The 20391-nt window shown below is 36.4% G+C and overlaps 1 protein-coding gene across 7 annotated transcripts in view; it reads right to left on the reverse strand.

The window, feature by feature from the left end:
• Positions 1-237: 237 nt before the first annotated feature.
• LOC105214642 (probable inactive protein kinase DDB_G0270444) overlaps positions 238-20391 on the reverse strand; it is a 79602-nt gene continuing 59448 nt past the window's right edge. For all 7 annotated transcript variants that reach the window (XM_054231857.1, XM_054231852.1, XM_054231851.1 and 4 more), the window contains exons 4-5: positions 2623-3455; positions 238-672 (exon numbers count right to left, since the gene is read on the reverse strand). In XM_054231857.1, the coding sequence (XP_054087832.1) occupies positions 461-672; positions 2623-3145 (735 nt within the window). In that variant the 5' untranslated portion in view covers positions 3146-3455 and the 3' untranslated portion in view covers positions 238-460. The remainder of the gene's footprint in view (positions 673-2622; positions 3456-20391) is intronic.

Here is a 20391-nt window from a genome sequence, read left to right on the forward strand (position 1 = left end):
CTCCACTCGCTATGTTTGAGCGTTAAGCTCATTTGATTATACCAGTTCATTGTATTTATACCAGTTCTTTGTTCGATTCGTCGCGCTACAAGGTTTGGTGAAACGAAGACGGCGCATATTTCGTACTCATAAATAAATGTACATTTGTATGTATATATGTATAACTACAGGTGTGTCCCGATATCGTGCCAACAACACTGCACCTATTTCTGGTATATCTCCATGTATATATGTATGTATGCATTTGTTAACAGTAATATTTTATTTATATCGCTCACGTAACATATTTATATACGCTTATCATTACTTTCTATGCTTTATTATACATATATATAGTATATATAATTTTTTGTATGTATGCATATGTGTTTTTGTATGATTTTTTTTGTTTCATTCTCATATAACCGTTAATTTATTGATTTATAACTGTAGATTGTTGTGTCTACACATTTCCATTGTCTTATCTAACCTCATCCACATCCTCGCCTTCGGATGAGCTACGTATGGTGTTGTATTGTGAATTGCGACTGCGTAACATGCGTAAGAAGCTACCGACGGCAAAGATGGTTCTTCGATGACGATGAAATATACCCTGGTATAAGGCCTCACGTAACGTTTTGCGATCCTCCACATCGACTGAGGAGGTGAGCGATGTTTGATGTGGTAAGCGCGCTGCAAGGATGGGAAGTGAAATCGTGGAAATTAGTGGAAATTTACAAAAATTTATTTAACAGTTTTGAAGAGAAGAACCGTGATTTTTTTGACCAGTTTCACAAAACCCTAACAATCTAATTTACAAAAAGATATTTAACATTTTCGTTAGAAAGAATCCTGGTTTGTTTGAACAAAACCCCAACACTCTAATTTACAGAAAGATATTTAAAATTTTCTTAAGAAAGAATCTTGGTTATTTTGACTATTTTCACAAGATGCAGTCCCAGAGTTTACTAAAATGTTCTCAAACATTTTAATGACATTAAATCTGTTTGAATTGTAGTACAACCCCACGGAAGCACCAAAGTTTAGATAATCTTCGATTTCAAAAGTCTTATCATTTAATCTAATGATCTGGATCATTGGGCTCTTTGCTTTAATTTGTTCCAGCCCATATATGAACTGCTCAATTAAGAAGATCCTCAGAGAAATTCCTATATATTGGACATATCGACCTAAGTTATGGAACAAGTCAAATCAAATCACAATCAAGTTGTGAATAACGGAGCATTATTTCATGCACCGAACTGCCCTCCACGAGCTGGTCTATTATCTCGGTAATTTAAACTCGTAAAATAACATTATTCAGACAGTAGTTGAGCTAGTGACTAATATCAGGGAGATTTGTTGGATTTACGCTTCATAATTTAAAACCTAAACCAATGTAGTAAATCTTTCCTCTATTTAATCTTTTCAATACATATACGATATTATTCAACATCCCATAACTCAAACTGGTACTGATTAAGATAATTCCTTTTATTTAAGCTTTTAGCTCAGTCTTATACGATATTCATAAGTCTTTCATTTATTTATAGTATGACTATATGACTATGGATGCAGTTGCTATAGATTAGCTTGCATTAAATATTATACTAACAATGATCTCACCGGGTTGAACCGACTTAAGAACTCTATGCACTTGCGGTGGGTTCCGGAACTCACACAATTGCTGAAGCATTACTAAGAATTTCAGTATTTTGAGGGACATGTGGAGGGGACGAAGCCGCTGAATCGATGGATCTAAAAGTGTGAAGAGTTTTTCATAAAACTCAGCTTCAGGTTACCAGACCAAAAATGTGCTTGCAATTAAGGTAGCTGTGGATGAACTGCCCCGGAGTAGAGTTTCCTTCAGGGAAATGAGGATTCACTCCAATAGCAGAGCGGACATTATGACTCAAAGCTAGTTAAGGAGTCACTCCTTAACTAAGACCTAATCCGACTCCTCTGGGTGCTAGGTCAGAGCGGAATCGCTGGGAACTGCAGAGCGGATGAGCTCGATAGAAAGGGCACCCGTCATAATATTTCACCATGCTGGGAACGAGTCGGGGCGAGATCCTTTTGGCCCAAAATGGAACGCAAGTGGTCGGCGGAACCATATGCACGCAAAGAGGTTCATCTTGCCGCAATAATGGGAGAACTCACTGGACACTGCGGAAAAGGCATTCATGACATGGGGCTAGGAATCCTGCCGGATGCAAAATGCCATAGCTGTATGGAGGAAAACGAGGTGGTCATTTCCTCCTACACTGTCCAGCGTTCTCAAGACTGAGTTTGGGTCATATCGGTAGCTATACATTTAGATGCGAACTTGCGGAAATAAACATTAACCGCCTCATATAATTTATGATAGTCTCAAAGCGCTTCGGCCATACGTAAGGGTCTTCTTTGCGATCCATATTTACGAGTCTATTGGCATCACAATGAACCAGCACCTTCAACCGTGACACCTGTCACAAGGGTCAGCCTTTGAACCTAACCTAACCTAAATTTTTTATGAAACCTCTCACGCGCTTCAAACTTTAGACATCCTTTCAACCTACAGACGTCATAATAAAATTACCCACATATTTATTCTATATGAAATTAAATCATTCAACTATTGTTTATATTATATTTGCTACTCACCTATTGGTGATTTGGGTGATTTAATCGAAAATTCGTCCAACTCTTTCCCCGTCAAATCCAATTTGAGTACCTTCTTCGTAAGCTCCTTGGTGGCCGCATCCAAATTCGATTTTTTGGCAATCTTTATATCGACATTACGCTGACTAACCGCACTCTTCGAGACTGCACCGGCAGTAGGCTTATGCGACTGCTTTTTCTCCGCAATTTGTATCTCGGCGGGTGAGTCCAACTGGGACATTTTAGCCGGTTTCTGTTTTATTGGCGATTTCTGAATGGATACCTCGTCGTCCACCAATTGTGGCTTCTCCTCCTCTGCCGCCTCTTTCTTTAGTTGTTGCTGCTGCTGCTGTTGTTGCTGTTGAATGCTCGAAGTGGTGGTGGTGGTGGTAACCGAAGCAGCCGATGTCGATGAGGCGGACGATGTTGGCGATAGTACTGCTATGTTGATTGTTGCTGCTGAGGTCGCTGTCTCTGTTGCTGTTGCTGCTGTCGATGACTTTTGACGATGTTCGATTGCAACCATTGTTTACAGCGACGACGATGCGCGTAAAACCGTTCGAAAAATTAAAGAAAATAATAACAACTATAATGTTATCGGTGGTAGCGGGCACTTGATACCACACTTCAGTTGGACAATGAATGGTTACTGGCACGAAAAATGTGAAAGCACTACTACTTTATGGCTAACGATGACGTCGGTCGGTTGTTGGTTCGTTAATTCTTCTACACTTTGCTTGTTTGTTGAGTTCCTGGAGAGATGAAGTATTTTCAGCTGTGCTTAAGTTGCGTGAAGTGGCAGTACACTCGAGTTTGTACAAATATTAATGGCAAGGCTGTGTTGGAGGAAGAGAGAAAGTAATTGAGGTTAGGTCTTTTGAATAAAGAAGTTCAATAAAATGATATAGATAAGAAATATAATATACCTTAATTACATTTAGTCTAAATTAAAATAATAATAAGACTTCACTTTGACTTTGCAAAAATGATAGTACGTATATGGTTTTCCTAAAATATAATAGATTCTTGGCTGATCTCTCAACAAATGGAAGGTCCTATAGGATAGACGCGAATAATTATAGAGGTATGCACTGCGTCCTATAAAGGGTCCTGCGAAGGGCCTATAAGACGTAAGCCGACTAAAGACAGCTGAAGCCATCCCTGTAGTCACTTGCTGGAAGCCGAGCCGCCAATCAGAGCCATTAAAAGCACCTTCTTGAAATACGACGACTTAGAGAAATATATCGACTGGATTTCGGATGCGACAGACTTTCGACAAGCATTGAACGCCATTCATCGACTACCTCCCAGTGAATCGCGTACTTGGAAAAAAATCACCAGCTATTGCAGACACCTAGCTCGAGTTGCCTCGCGAAACTTCGTTCTGGATATTGTAGCAGATCAAACTCTTACCTATCCAGACTGAACCCCGATATACCCAATATGTGTCCTGTATGCAAATAATTTCCGCCCGTTGGATGACTTCGATGACAATTGATTTGGGCAGGTAGGTTTGAGTAACCGCTACAACAACAACAACAACGGATGATGAATTTTCTTAGAATATTTTGAGCTTTTAGAGTTGCAAAATTAGGGTTCAGAGAGGCTTTCATAAAATATACAATTTTTTTATTTTATTTGTTCCAACTTTAAGAATAAAAAATATAAATCATGGAAATGCCGATTCGACGACATGACCATCGTATCTGATTTACTACTCATACATAAGATAAAAACCCGGATTATATGCTTTGAAATTTGTAAGAATCAATAACAAAAGAACAATTCTACGGTGGTCGAGCCTACCAGAGCAGAAATAGACAGAATTTCTAACCAGTCAGGGACTTTGAACTCAAAATTATTTTATTCCTAATAACTAAAGCTATGTATGCTAGTCGTGAATGAAAATGAACTTGTGTAAAAAATACAAATCTCAAGAATCATCTCTATGTAACCGGGTCACATAAATAAGGCGAATTTAGATAGTATATTTTTTTCAGCTCGATTGTGTGCTACTGGATCTTAGAAATGAATACTCAACTTAAAATCCTTATAACAGATCACAGAGAAGAGTATTGACGTGGAGGAATTAGGAGAACTCAAAAATCACAATTCCTTATACATATTACAAACACAAAATACTGCACATAATCACTTCAACTTGGCTCTTCCACTTTTTTGTGCCTCACCTTTTACGGTGGCCTCGCCTCGCTGTTATAGTAGACCTCGTCGGGTATATCGAGACTCGAATACGATGTACCGAATTTCGTTTGCCTGAGCGTGAAACCGTTACGACGCGCCGAAGTTTGCACCTGTTGCTCCAACTGCTGCTGCTGCTTTTGCTCAGTCACTTGCAAATCGAACGCGTTGTAGGCACTAAAATTGTTACAATTATAAGTGTTGTTAAATTGAAATGCAAAAGCGTTATCGTTGGTATGGCTTGTTGCGGTCGTATTACTATCTGTATGCGCTACCTCCACCGGTGCGGTATTAGCGATGGTCGAACAATCTGTTAATGTAATTTTTGGCAATGACGCATCAATGTCACTTATCTCTAATTGCATTAGATGATCAATTAATTCATGGAAATGCGCTCGCGCTGCCCCAGTTGTTGTACTAGTTATTGTGTTTGACGAATTGGCATTCAGATAATCGTTCATGCTACAACCATCAAGCGCAAGCGGTGTATACGCTGCCGCTGTTGTCGGCGCTGCGACGCTGTGCTGGCGCGTCGCTTGTAATGCCTTGACCGCGCGCCTAACAAAAGGTTTAATGTTAACGCGTATCGCGCACGGATTATGTTGCAAGCGTTCTTCGTTTGCACCCTTGTTATGCAATTGCGCCGCAACACTGCAGCCGACTCTGAAACTGCGCTTACGGCCAATGCGCTGCAATAAATTCGTCAAACGAAAGCAATGCTCCGCGCTGCGCACACGTGGCGTATTGCTAGCGCTGCTGTCGCGCGTTGCTATCTCCTCGTTTCTGCTGCTGTGCGTCGTTTGTGACGCTGTTGCACGATTGCGCTGCTCCCGACGCGCCGCGTTTCGCCTGCCAATAGCTTGTAGATAGTTAATGTGCCGCAACACGCCTTGCTCGTAGTATTCGCAAGCCAAGCGCAAGTAGTTTTCAGTCGAGCTTAAATCCGCGTTTGTTGTTACACCAAATGGCTGTTTGCTTTTGTGGTAATTAACGGTATGCGGTCGCACTTTATGCGCGGACGTGCTAACCTTTGTAAGAGCTGGAGCGCTATGTTGATTTCGTGTTACTTTGTGACCTACTGTACGCGTTGCTTGTTTTTTGAACAAATTTTGTTTATTATCTTCCTGTTTACTACGTGACACTTGTAATAAGTTTGCTTTCACTTTCTCTACACTGTCATTTGCATCGCTATCGTCCGCGTCATCAACAACATACTCATCATGGTAATAGTACAAATTTCCATTAGCATTAGTAGCGTCTGCATTGACGTCAGCGCCGCTATTTATTTGCCGCTTTGATGGCTTCTCGTCTTTTCCTTTACCTGTTGTGGCGCACTTAAACGCTTTGCGGCTACAAAACCCTTCACTTTCGGCGCTCGGTTGCAGACGATGGCGCGCGTCAACCCTTCCGTTGCAGTAATTGGTCACGCCGCGTTTACGTTGCGTACTCCGCCACCGCAACTGTCTGTCGACCAGCAACTTAAGTTCCTTATAGCTATCCGCTTGATGGATGCGTCGTACTGCCGCGTTGTACGTATCGTCTGGTGGCGCGTTCTCACACAATGTCTGACGACCGCGCGGTGTGCTGTAGACGGCAGTGAATCTGTAATTAGTCCAATGTGTGGTGAGGCATTAGACAACAAGTCGACCAGTCGAGGGTCCAACAAAACACAATTCTACACACTACATACATATTTACACATATATACGAGAAAGCAGCAAATAAGTAGAAATAAAAAGGGAGTAATACAACAGTGGGGATTTGAAAGTGAAATGAAAAGAAAAGCAGATCAGCAGGCGCGCGGTTTTCCGTAGCTCAACGCGTTCGCATTGTTGGTTGTTTGCGGTTGACTGAGTGAAAGTTTATGCCGAATAGCTAACACACAGCCATTGCTTGCTTGATATGGCTGTCAGGTCTGACAGGTACTTTGGCGTTAGGGCTACCTTTTTGAATAATTTATTATGACTTAATGCATGCCTGGCTGGTCACTTCGCTAATACACAAAGCACAGTGTTTTAAGTGTACTCAAAAAGTTGATAACAAACTTAAGGCTCCAGAGAGGTCACTCAAAGTAAATGAGTCTTTGAACTTCGAACTGCCATTGTGGTACCGTAATTTGCTGCACATAATAGTTGCAGAACAATGGCGTGTCAAGTTGGCAGTGGTGTGTTGTTATCGATGGATAATTTACAAAAGATGCGTTGCAAGTCAAAAGCTCTTCATAGTAAGTGTGTAAGTAGTGTAGGCTGTTGAGTGAAAAAGTTTTGGAAAAGGACTTGGAAGTACTTAAATCAACGAACATATTCTTAAGCTCATAGTCTACTGAACTCTAACTACTTTTTTAATTATTTTTTGAAAGCAAGTGGTAAAAATTAATATGTCTCTTTCTACGCGAGCTCGGCACTCAAATCTTTCCCTTTTCGACTTGGTTGGTTTCACAGTAGAGCATCTCCTTAAAACAGTTTTGGAAAACTTTAGGGTGGTTTCTGATTTTTACTCACATATAACTTGCGTTTCAACCGAGTCTGTCATACAAAAGAAAATCGATAGTTTTTTTGGATTATACGATGGCCCATCCAAATCCATATCTTAAATTTGCGATCCTAAAATATCATACCTTCATATCTCTTTTCAGTGAACCAAATAATATTTTTAAAATATTTTCTAAAAAAATTAAGCCAAGGCTTAAACTAAGCAATTGGAATACCGAACAAAAGCAGAATTCAGAGAATTAATTCTGTAGAAATAATTCTACCGAAGCCATGGAAATGTAACTATAAAGAAATACAAACTTTACTTATTGGCAAATCAGATCTATAGAAAGAACAGAGAACGGAAAAAATCATATGCTTTTTTTTGTCACTAGTCAGAGTTATCGTTCTCTGGTACTATATGTAAAACCTTCAAAACACTTGGGGTAAGCACTTTAGTTTCTTCAACGTTGCAATTTATAGCACTTGACTAGCAGCAAACCATCTTTCATTCTTGGATCTTATCAGCCTAAGCACTCAATAGTTCTTAATATATCCATCAGTAATCCATCTTTACTTCTTCCAAGGTTTAATTATTATTATTGGCGAGGGATTTAAAATTATATGGGGTACTTAGTTACAAAAAACTGAACGAGAATTATTAGATCAATTAAAAAAGCAATCTATAAGTAATATATCTATTGTTTGTATAGTTTGAAGCTTCACCACTGCGACATTTCCGACCAAGTTGGATTCACCTTATTGTTTGTCATTTAAAACCTTCCGTAAAAATGGAAACATAAGGCATACTGAAACTAAGTTAATCTACTCTAAAGATGACATCGTACGCTAATCTAATCTAACAAAATAATGAAAAGTGTTTAACAGCTTTTCTAGAATTATTATTTCTTTATATATGAGAAAAAATACTATGTGTTTCTAGACTATGTACTAGTATTTCAAAACTAATTTCAGAACAGAGAATGGTAGTAGTAGAAACTAATTTATAGAAGATGAAAACTAAAAGTATTTAAACACTAGTAGTAAAATTAATCAAAAAACACGTCGTAATACTAATTTAAAAAATTATTAGTAATAGATTATATAATGTAAAACTGCATGCATAATTATAATCAAAATGTATGAGTTCAAATACTAGAAAAATTAAAAAAGTTCAAACAACATATTCATCGAAATAAGTCCACTGTGCTTTTGATATATCGATTTCCATCAACGACATAACTCAAAAATAATAATTATGACATTTTGATATTTTTTTTTAAATATATTCAATAACATATTCAAAACTCTTAACACACTGTGAAACTTGTACAACAACTTTTTTAATTTTTTTTTAATCGTAAGAAATTAACTGATTTTTAATAATTTTTTATAACATATTCAAGCCTCTACACAATATATTCGTCGCACTAAACCCACTGTACAGCAAAAATACACATTTTCATCTACACTGTTGTTCAGCAATAATAAATTAAACAATTTTTTTAATAAGAAATATTTTGAAAGCATATTCAATACACTTAACCCACTGTACAACTTTAAAATCCTTTTTATCAATAATGCAATACAACTTAGATGAACATAAGTTACTTTTAATATATAATTCTTATACAATTTTTTGATAGCATATTCACCATTCTTAACACACTGTGAAGCTGGCGTACAAACCCCACCAACACAGCTATTCAACAGGCGCTTATTTACTTCTAAATATACATACATATATAGTATGCATCCATACATATTTATATGCAATGGCACCGCCGTGCCTCGTTAGTTGACGCTTTATATCCACCTAACGGTACTCAGCATTCAATCCTCACCCATCCCACCACTTTCCGACCATACAAATGACTGTTGTTATTACTATATTTGTGCTTATGCATGTACATTTGTGTTTACTTTTGTGGCTTTTATTTGCGGATTTTCCACACACATTCAACGGCCATAAAAATGGTATAACATTTTTTGTGATTTTTTGCTTTAGCAACAAACTTGGGTATGTGTGTGTACGGTAGATGTCTGCGGCATAGAAAATATACATATATATATGATAGTGTGTGTGTGTTTCTAAATTTGTGTAGGTGTGTGTGTGCATTTAGTAGTTAGCAGCTTTTAGGTGAATGCCTTAATGAAGCGCTAAAGTACATGTTTGGCTTCTTTTAATTTGTTGTCGCAAAAGTTCATTTGAAAATTACACTCAGTGACCTTGTATTTATATACAGACTAGGGGACACGAAAACTTTTTCTTAGAACTTTCTTTTTCTGGTTTAATATAGTCGATTTAATTGTTGGCGAGTGCGCGCACAGTTGTCACGGGTAATTATACGCTTTGTCTGTTTTGATTATGTTTACCGTAACGTGCTGATCTTAGCAGATTATCTCTTTGGTGTTTGATTTGTTTTCATGCGGATTACAATACTTATATTAATTAATATTCATTTATTGTTCAAATGTGTGCAACTTGAGTTTTAATTGAAGAATTTAAGACCCTCAGATCTTAATTTGACGATTAACTGCCAAAACAGCCAACAGAGTTGCCAGCTTAAGGTCAATGAAGAGTTTCCATAAACACTAAAATGGTGGAGATCAAAGAGAATGAATAATTTTGTTTTTTTTTTTTGTATTGCATGTCAGCGAGCTGTCAAAACAGGAGATAGGGTTGCCAAATTTTCCAAATACATTTAATTCGGTGAGTTGATATACTTCCCGGAGCTAGGCATAAGACTGCCGGGCTTAAGTTGCCGGATACTGCAGCATATTTGAAGCGGAGAGGTTTGCAATTTTGAAAGCCTGAGCTATCCTTAAATGCTCCGTCAGATTACTCAAAAGTTAACATATATGTATGTAGACAGTCAATCAAGATAGTATCCCCTTTCTGTATATCGGTCAAAGCGTCTTGTGGGAAAGAGCAGCAGTAGGGGATGTCGTCGGAAATAAACAACTTCACTTCTACTGGGTGAAAGGCCACAAGGGCATCGATGGTAACGAAGTAGTGGACGAGATTGCAAATCGTGAAATCGTGATCGACGTAGGTAAACCCATATGATAATCTAGACAGGAACTTGGTGTAGTTTAAAGCGCGCTGGAAATCTATCAGGATACAAAGCCATAAAAGTTAAGTGTGAAGCGGTAGATCAGAAGTACACGAAATTTCTACCGACGATCGTTAGAAGGAAAATTTAGGAACATGGGCGGAATACTCACTGATCACAGTCTGGTGGTGGCATACGCCTACAAGATGGGTTTAACAGATGGCGAAGACTGCAGGAAATGTCAAAAGCGAGATACTAGAGAAACAATGGAGCAGCCTTTGTGTGCTTGTTCTGCATTGTCAAGTCAACGGCTTCAACATTTGGGGGCCTCACAGTAGGATAATCTGGAAGAGGTATTATAGTGAAACCACATAAGCACAGGCATCCTAAAGGATGACTACTCCTCATTGATTACGTTACGACACTCCATCTGGTATCACAAAGGACCAAAACTAGTATATGTGTGGCTTTCTGGCCTACCAGACTAACTTAACCTAACCTACTCTAAAAATTCTTTCTTATAAATTGATACATATTCACTTCACTTATGGTCAACAGAAACGGTCTCTTATTGGCAACACCATCTCCCATCTTGAGGCCCAGCAATCATTATTGGATAATATTCGACCGAATAGTCCACGTTCAGCACGCAGTAAAGATCCGTAACTGAGAGTATACACGCAGACCGTGAAGAGTCGATTCGGCGCCGTTCGCAGCAACTTCGACTGACGTATGAAACGACTTGTCAAATTTCACTTCGAGATGTTAAATTAAAAGCGTACAAAATATAGCTTGTGCAAGAATTGGACTGATTTATCGCCGATGAAGAGGTTATACACAGTTATTGTTACATCGGGATCATCTTTTTGAATACTTAACTCAATCTATCGGCATAAACTTCGTGTTGGACATATAACTAAAGTGAGAGTCATACAGTGACCCTTAAGGCCAGTTCTTTTTGCAGTCTAAAAAACTTATTCTTTCAAACAATATCTGCAAGTGGCATCCGGAAGGATTTTTAACCCTGCTTGGATCCCGATTGAATCCCTTCAGCTAAGGATTGGGTGAACTGAAATGAGGGCGAAGAGCACTATATCTATAAGTTATTTTAAAGAATTCAAAGTGTTCAATCAGGATAGAGATAGAACTCTTAACCTTACTATTAGCTTATCTGGTAGTTATAGAAAACAGTAGGAACTCCTCGAACTATAATTTACTTTAAAAATAAAAACATAAATCTAACTATCACTTCACTCCTTTAAAATAGTACCTGGGAAAATCATGCACAGCCATTGACAGCACGGCCCTCGGTTCGCCCGACACCACACCGTAGAAGGCGGCGCGCCTGTAGGGCACATAAATCGTGTGTCGCCTTCGTCGCGGTATGCGCGCCCTTCGCTTGTAGTCACGATAATGATTGGCGATTTCGTGCTGATAAGTTTCATTGAAAAAGTACGTGGGGTTGTAGATTTTACGTGTCGGCAATTGTGGAAGGGGGCGCGGCAATTGCAATTGTAACGATTTACCGTTGACCGCGAACATTGGTGGCGTTGTTGACTTTGCGACAGGAAGCGACATTTTAAACGAACACTTCACTTGCAGACAAATTGAATTTAAGAGATACCGAAAAAGTTAAAGCTCAAGAAAACGCAAGCGTTTTGCAAAAACCAAGTACCGTTATAAGACACAGACGCTGTTGAACTGACAAAAAGCAAGCGAAATTTTCACCAATAATGCGAATAGCTAGATTGATGGCAAAATGAAGTCGAAATGTTAGTTAGACATTGCCGGAATTTCTTACGGAAATGAGACGCGCGCTGCTCCATCGAGTGATGGATGGATGGCTGTGTGCGCGTCGGACGGGTGGTTGGGTGGTTGCGGCAGGTCATATTTTATTTATATTGCATTAGATTAGAATAGTCAATGTGGAAAATGTCGTCGATAGCAACAATTTGTGGTTGTTAGCACGTCAATTGGCAATTTATTATGAAAATTGACAAACAATTGAAAACATGAAAATGCAATTTGGTAATAATATGCCTCGTTTATTTAGTTTCCCGGCGCAAGTATATGGGTGTGGATTTGCTATCGTTGACATTAGCGAATATTAAATGCGGAAAATGTGTATAAACCTAACCCAGTAGAGGGTACTAAATGACAGGAAAGGAAATTGTGTTTTGAAAATGGACTTTCTACCATCTCAGTGGGTCACAAAGCTCAAATATGTGTATTTTTAGTGCGCAGGGTTGCATTACCGTATACAAATTTAAGGATATTCGAACGCTCCATACACTTCCTGGGTTTTCAAAGAGGTTTTCCTAGCGAAGGTTTACTAAAGTTATGTTTTTGAACAATTCGGCTTAATGTGACTTTTAAGACCTACACAGCACAGTTCAACTCGCCAGAATTGTAAGGGTTCTTACTGTACACTGTCCAATGGGCTCATATGTCGTGAGGCTAAACAACCTTCAGGATGCAAGATGTCTATTTTGCATGGAGGAACACGAGATTGAATCATCTAGACACGTTCTCCTTCCCTGTCCAGCTTCAGCTAAACTCAGACTAAAACATCTCCTCAGTATTAGTTTGGGCGAAGCAGGTGAACGGACTCGTTTAGATACTAACCGCCTTAACAAATTTGTAACAAGCACAATGCGCTTTGTCGACGACTGAAGATCTGTGGTATGCTTGTTTAAGAGTTCGCGGTTTCACAAAGTGCTGGCAATTATAGTGACATCCATTGTATCAGCCCATTAGCCTAACCTAACCTAATCTAAGACCTTTACATACTGGACTATTTACATCTCACTCTCCGTTTAGCAGAGTAGTTGTCCTTCAATGAGAATAATTTGACCATGGACGTTTGCAAGAGCTAATTGCTACCCTCATTTGCGATTTGAGGTTTAAAATTTATCCACAAAGGAAGGGCTTTCTAAGGAACTGATGGATTTTCTTGAGAAGTTTTGCAGAACATGTCTTAAATATATCAGCAAAACCGTTTCGGCATTGCTTCATTGATATATGTATCCCACTTTACTGGCTCTCTTCTGTGTCATTATATAGGACCTAAGATATAATTTCTTTTGGCTTGATACGAGTTCCCACCTCAGCTGGATCGAAGTAATCGAAACAGACTCGTATTTTTATTTGCCTAAGAAATGTTACCTCAGCAGTTTTTATTAAAATTATCTGAAAAAAAATCCCACATTTCTATTCTCTGTAAATTCGTATACCTTTATTTAAAATCCCATAAAATAATTCCACATAATAAATATTATCCCAATTGGTAGCAAAATCCTATTAAAATAAAATATTTACAGATATTTGCCTTCTCTTAAACTTTCGCCTAATTTCACTACTGGGATTTTTTTATTGATGGGCACATAAATTAATAAGTAATGCAAAAATACAAATATTATGCCAAACGAATGCAAATAAAAAAACGCAAATAAATACGAAATAAAAGCATATAAATTATTTATTTATGTATGCAATGTCAAATTTACATAAGTATATAAAAATGTGTGTGTTCCAGGGTGACAGCACAACCTTTCTGCAATCGTTCACGAATTTTAATAAGAATAATAAGAATACTGATGTTATATATACAGACTTTAGTAAAGCATTCGATAGAGTAAACCACTCAATTCTTTTGCAAAAACTGAATCTTCTTGGTTTTCAACCAAGACTTCTTGAATGGGTATCCTCATATCTTACTAACAGACAACAACAAGTTTTATTTAATAATACATTATCCGATTCAATTAGTGTCACTTCAGGGGTTCCACAGGGTAGTCATATCGGCCCGATTCTGTTCTTGTTGTTCATCAATGATATACCTTCAGTAATTAAGTTTTCAGAAATTTTATTATATGCGGATGATGTAAAACTTTTTAAATCATATACTTCTCATAACGAAAGGACTGAGTTGCAATCGGATTTAAATAATTTAGTTACTTGGTGTCACAAAAATGATATGCCACTGAATCTTAAAAAATGTAAAACGATGTGCTTTTCCCGTAGAACTGTTGATCTTTCCCCCTATGTAATAAATAACTTCAGTTTAGAGCAAGTTTTTAGCTTTGTTGATTTAGGAGTTAATATGGACCCTAAACTAAATTTTAATTCTCATGTAAATTCAATTGTCTTAAAAGCTAAAGGTGCTCTTAGCTTTGTTAAACGTTGGTCTAAAGAATTTAGTGATCCGTATATTACTAAAATTCTTTTTACAACATTGGTAAGGCCTATATTGGAGTATGGTTCTGTGGTATGGAATCCTAGCTATCAATCCCATTCTGATAAGCTTGAGTCCGTTCAAAAACAATTTTTACTTTTTGCTTTAGGCCACTTACATTGGGATTCAAGATTGAATCTTCCCCCGTATACTAGTCGTTTAAAACTTATAAATCTTCCCACACTCACTAGTCGCAGAGAAATGCTAGGTATAATTTTTCTAGTAAAACTTCTGAATGGTTTAGTTTGTAGTTCATTCCTTTTGTCTGATATTAAGTTTAATGTCCCATTGCGTTCATCCAGGCAGTTTAGACCATTATTTCTAAAATCTTCTAGAACAAATTTTGAGTTAAATGAACCATTCTGCCGAATATGTCATGATTTTAATTCGCATTCCAGCACATTTGATCCATCTGACTCAATATTTAGCATCAAAAAAACTATTTTGTCTTCTCTTAATAAATAATATTCAGAAATTTTTAACTTTTTGTTTTTATAAATTTTTAAACCTCAGCTGTTGAAATGTTTCTTTCTGTAGCTGAGCAGTTTGAGAACCGGACGCTTAAAAATCTCTTGCCTTTCTAGACTCGGCAAATTCCGCTCGTATGCGGACTGCGCCCCACGCGTCGGTTGGGCGGGAGGTGGGTAATCGTTTGGGTTAATATAATAATAAATATTATCCCAATTGGTAGCAAAATCCTATTAAAATAAAATATTTACAGATATTTGCCTTCTCTTAAACTTTCGCCTAATTTCACTACTGGGATTTTTTTATTGATGGGCACATAAATTAATAAGTAATGCAAAAATACAAATATTATGCCAAACGAATGCAAATAAAAAACGCAAATAAATACGAAATAAAAGCATATAAATTATTTATTTATGTATGCAATGTCAAATTTACATAAGTATATAAAAATGTGTGTGTTCCAGGGTGACAGCACAACCTTTCTGCAATCGTTCACGAATTTTCTGCACAATTTGATTTTCAAAAGTTCAAGTACTGCTTAAGTACTATGCTATGATGGATATGACAGGTATATTTTTGTGAATATATGTATGTATATTCAAATACTTCTGCCAACAAATATTAATGCTTATATATTTATAATCTGTTGTAATGTATATTTGGACCTAAGTTAACCACCGAAAATTAGTGGTTTTGTTTTTCAATAATAAGTTGGGTGAGGTTAGGTTTCAATGATGAGCCCCAATGCAGATAGAGACAGATATCTAACTTTTATAAACAAATATTGTTTGATGAAAAAACCCCCAAAGGATTGTTCTAAGCTTTAATTTGTTGCTCAAAGTCCAAACCTAGTCCCAAACTTGTCTAACATTATCCTCGTAAAAGCCTGTCGAATTTGTGTAACTATTTTTCTCATTAATTCGCATTTGTGTCAACAATAGTTGAAATTAAAAATTTAAAAAGCTGGCAACCTACTTTAAAATATTCGTTGAACTATTTAATTATATGCCTATATAATAGTATTTATTTTGTTGTATAGTTTTTATTTAATTAGAAAAAGAACTTTCTCTTTAGTAGATTAAAATTCACCTACTTTAAACACTATACAGTGGAGCTTCCATAACTCGACCTTCTATAACTCAAAGATCTGCATAACTCGAACTTTTGAATTGGCAATAGCGTTTAGAAATCAAATTTCCTTCCATAACTCAAACTTTGTTAACTCGAAGTTTTCCATAACTCGAACTCTTGAATTGGCAATAGAATTCAAATTTCATACAAATTTCCTTTCTTAAATCGAACTTTTAGACCAGGGCATAAAGCAAAAAAAAAGAAGTCCCATTGTGTTTATTAGAGACAAAATTCTAAAAGTAATTTTCACTAGTACCACACCGTCCATTTACAAAAAGAAAAAACGAAAATAAGGAGTACAATTATTATAAATACCACAACTTCAAAACAGAAAATGCCTTTATGTGGCAATACTTTGAGATTGATTTGAGGGACAAAAAAAAATTTCTTTTATACGGATGATTTGTAGAATATATGTACATAGTTATATAAAAAGAGAAATGTCACTACGGTTTCACAACAATCAAGGTGTATAGCCATATATTCGCAAAAATCATTAAATAATTATGTAAATAAATATGTATGTACGAATACATATGTACTGTTTGTATGTAACAGTCCACGTGTAATTTTGCTATATTGAGGTCACCATCTCCATAGCTTCTTGTATCATTTCCACGTTTTGAGCGCAAAATAAGTACGGGAAATACAATTAAATCACTGCCTTCGTACAGTGCTGCGCAAAGAATTGGCAACCGTAGCGCGACAGGTTAAGTTGCCGCATATTAAGCTTAAGTAAGTTCACTAATGAAACTCTGTGAAGAAATGCAAAATATTGCGGGTTACACACATACACACAAACACGTGTGTCCTTGCAAAGCATTTGTGCCGGGACTTTTGCGAAGTTATTAATTATGCAACTAATTATACTTTTGTTAATGAAAAAAGGCATACCACACGAAACCTGGAAAAACACAAAGTCAATGTCAAATGGAAAGTACGCACCTATACATACATATATACTACTTATGTACATACTTACAGAAATATGTATATGTGAACTTTTATATGTATTGATGTGAACTTCTGCGAATGCATGCCCGTGAATAATTGCGGCCAAATTAAAAGAGTTAAGCCAATAAAATGATTGAGCGTGACTGCAGTATGTAAGGGTGCATAGAAAAAATGTATGTAATAATTATTATATAAGTATATAAATATGTGACCTGGTCTACGGAAAGGGGGCTTAGGTGTCAAAAAATCTATTTTCACTTTTTAGTTGATTCGGGTGGAAGATTTTCGGTTGAAGATTTTTAACAGCTGTTTCCCAGAAAACTAGTTTTCGCACCCTCGTAGGCCAGGTCACATATATATTTCTACATAGGAATATTGAACTATATAGTAATAAATGGGGTTGTAGTAGTGCAGCAGATATCTTGCACAAATAAATGTTGGAATGTTGGTGAAAATGCTATTTGGAGAAAATGGATAATATGTATATTTTTCGGAAATTTTGGTGAGTTTCTTTGTCTACAACTACTAGGTGTTGTTTTTAGTATTATAGAACTGATATTTCCAGCATATCTAGACTTGTCTTATAAATACTAAAAGGTAAATCTTTTACTTCCAATATTGTATCACAGTTTCCAACCGACCTTATCTCACCACATACCTAATGAATATTGGTTTCCAGCTGGTAATCGTAGTTTCTTATGATGGAGTGGGATTGGTATTTAGACCTCTAGGAAATGCTATAAGTCCTTTTCTCTCCTACACAGTTATAGAAAAGTCTATGTGATATAAACATTCCATGAAAATATATAAAATTCCTCAAGTATCGATATTCTTCAAATAGAAATATTTATTTTGAATTATGAATTGTTCTACCTCTAAAATATATTAATATATCGGTAAAATGAAGCCAGTAAAAATATTAAATATGACTAAGTCAGTATTGTAATATCTCTAGACGACTATGGTGTCCGAACCCGAGTTCCGATTCTGAACTATTTCAAAATTTGTAAATTTTATACGCACATCTTCGTTTTCCCAACAAAATTACACGCTGCCAAATGCAAAATTCATTCACAGCTGGGCTGCAGCCTGGCTTTGAAAGCTGAAACCTATTAATACTTTTTTTATTTATTTACTAAACTACAGTACGAGTATGGTTTGATTAGTCTTTTTTGTTTCACTACGAAATTTGCTTAAGATCACACAAACATGAAATCAGTAAATCAGTATTCCAAGTAATCCTGGTTGAAGAAAACCCTCGATAAATACTGATAGGACTACACATAAATAATAAGTGTATCGAAAAAATAGATTATGGCAAATTAAAATTCAGAACCGACACGATTATATAGATTCCACTATCGTAGGCATGTTAATAAGTTTTACAAATTTTGTATTGAATCAGGAGAACATCATTAAAGCAAAACCATATTTTCAAACCCAAATTAATAAATAAATTTTACATATGGATGCTATATTTAAGTGTAAGTGCTCATAAATAATATATTTTCTGTTTCAAAAATATTTATTTATTTCATATACCTGACATAACTTTCTGCTCTAACTAGCTTAATCGAAAGCATAAACCTTGTCAACCGCGTTACTATTGTCAAAAGGAGCTTAAAAGTTTTGACACAATACACCACTGCTACTGTCACAGTTATATGGTGAACAGTCTGTCAATTTGACAATTGACATTGTTCTTCTTAAAGTTTTACTTTTTTGGAAAATTTTGTCAAATGTGACTTATTAAACATATGTTCTCTAAAGCTAATCGTATATATATAAGGACAATACCTGTTTTTGGCACGCCATGGGATATGTGGTGCCAACGACTGAGAAAATTGTAAATTTCGAAATTTGTAAATAAAAACAACTAATGAAACGTTTTTTCAATACCTCAGATCTCTTTGCAGTTAATATCAACCAAGCTACATTATATCCAAGATTTTAAGTTCCCTGTTTGTCAGTGGCGGATTAAGTATTTTGCCGCCCTAGGCCCTGTCTGATTAGCCGCCCTTTAAAGGATGCAATTTTATTTCTTTGAGTCCGTTCATATTATCTTAATATATAAAAATCACGTGTCACGTTGTTTGTTTTCGATGGACTCCTAAACTACTGAACCGATTTTAATGAAATTTTTAACACTGTGTGCAGTTTGGTCCCACTTGAAAGATAGGATAGTTTATAACTCTCCTTATAGTCGCATTATTTATTTATTGCAAATTATTTGTTTATTATTAGCAAAGAGCTATCCACCAGTTGGTGGCGCTAAGTGCGCTATGTTACAGTGGATGGCGCTACATTCCTTTCTAAATTTTCATGGATTTAGGCTGTCATAACAAAAGCTGCCACTTGCTAAAAACATTAAATGAAAATGCGTTGTTTGAAGTTTATATTATTTGTGGTACAGTTATACGAATCTATGACTTCCAATATTCTAAATTTAAGAAAAAATCACATACAATCCGTGAAATAAATAAAGTTATGAACATATGTATGGTCAAACAAATAAGCAATGCTGCCACCAGTAAATCTTCCTCGAATTTGGGAGATTTCAGAGGAATTTAGGAAATCGCAGAGTTGATTTCTGCATGTATTTCCTAAATGCAAAAAAAAATTCATTTATTTGCATTTAGGTATAGAATTTTGTATGACTAATGCCCGGTTTCACAGTCCATACTTAAGTTGTGCCTAAATAAAATCTTAGCTAAGTATTGTTGCAAACTGAGTAGTCGTTTGCGTTTCACAGTCAATGCTTAATTTCTATAAAATTTTATTATGATATATGACAACGTTATGGGCAACATATGTTTTACAAATGTCATTCATAAATAAATAATAAATATATATCAAAAATTGATGAAAACAACAAAAGAACCCCAAATTTCATCACTAGCGAGTCGGAGCACCTATGGGAACTGAAGGAAAAGTATAAGCTGTTATTGAGTGCAAACGAACGGACACTTGCCCTATGCTACGAAAGATGTCGCTGAAAATTCAAAGCAAATTTAAAACAAAAATCAGCTGTTATTTAGGCATTGCTTAAGCCTCCCATTTTCAGTGCTTAAGCATAACCTAAGTATGAACACGCAATGCATTAAACTGCCAAACAATTTCTGCACTGTTGTTCACACAAAAATTGAATTGATTCAAAGTATTTTCCCGGATATACAAAATAATTATTTAGATCATAACTGGCTCAGTGGGCGGGCTATTTTGGCAGCCAAAAATGTTGATGTTGACGAAATTAACT

Source organism: Zeugodacus cucurbitae, chromosome 5, assembly GCF_028554725.1.
Source record: "Zeugodacus cucurbitae isolate PBARC_wt_2022May chromosome 5, idZeuCucr1.2, whole genome shotgun sequence".
Taxonomy (NCBI): Eukaryota; Metazoa; Arthropoda; class Insecta; order Diptera; family Tephritidae; genus Zeugodacus; species Zeugodacus cucurbitae.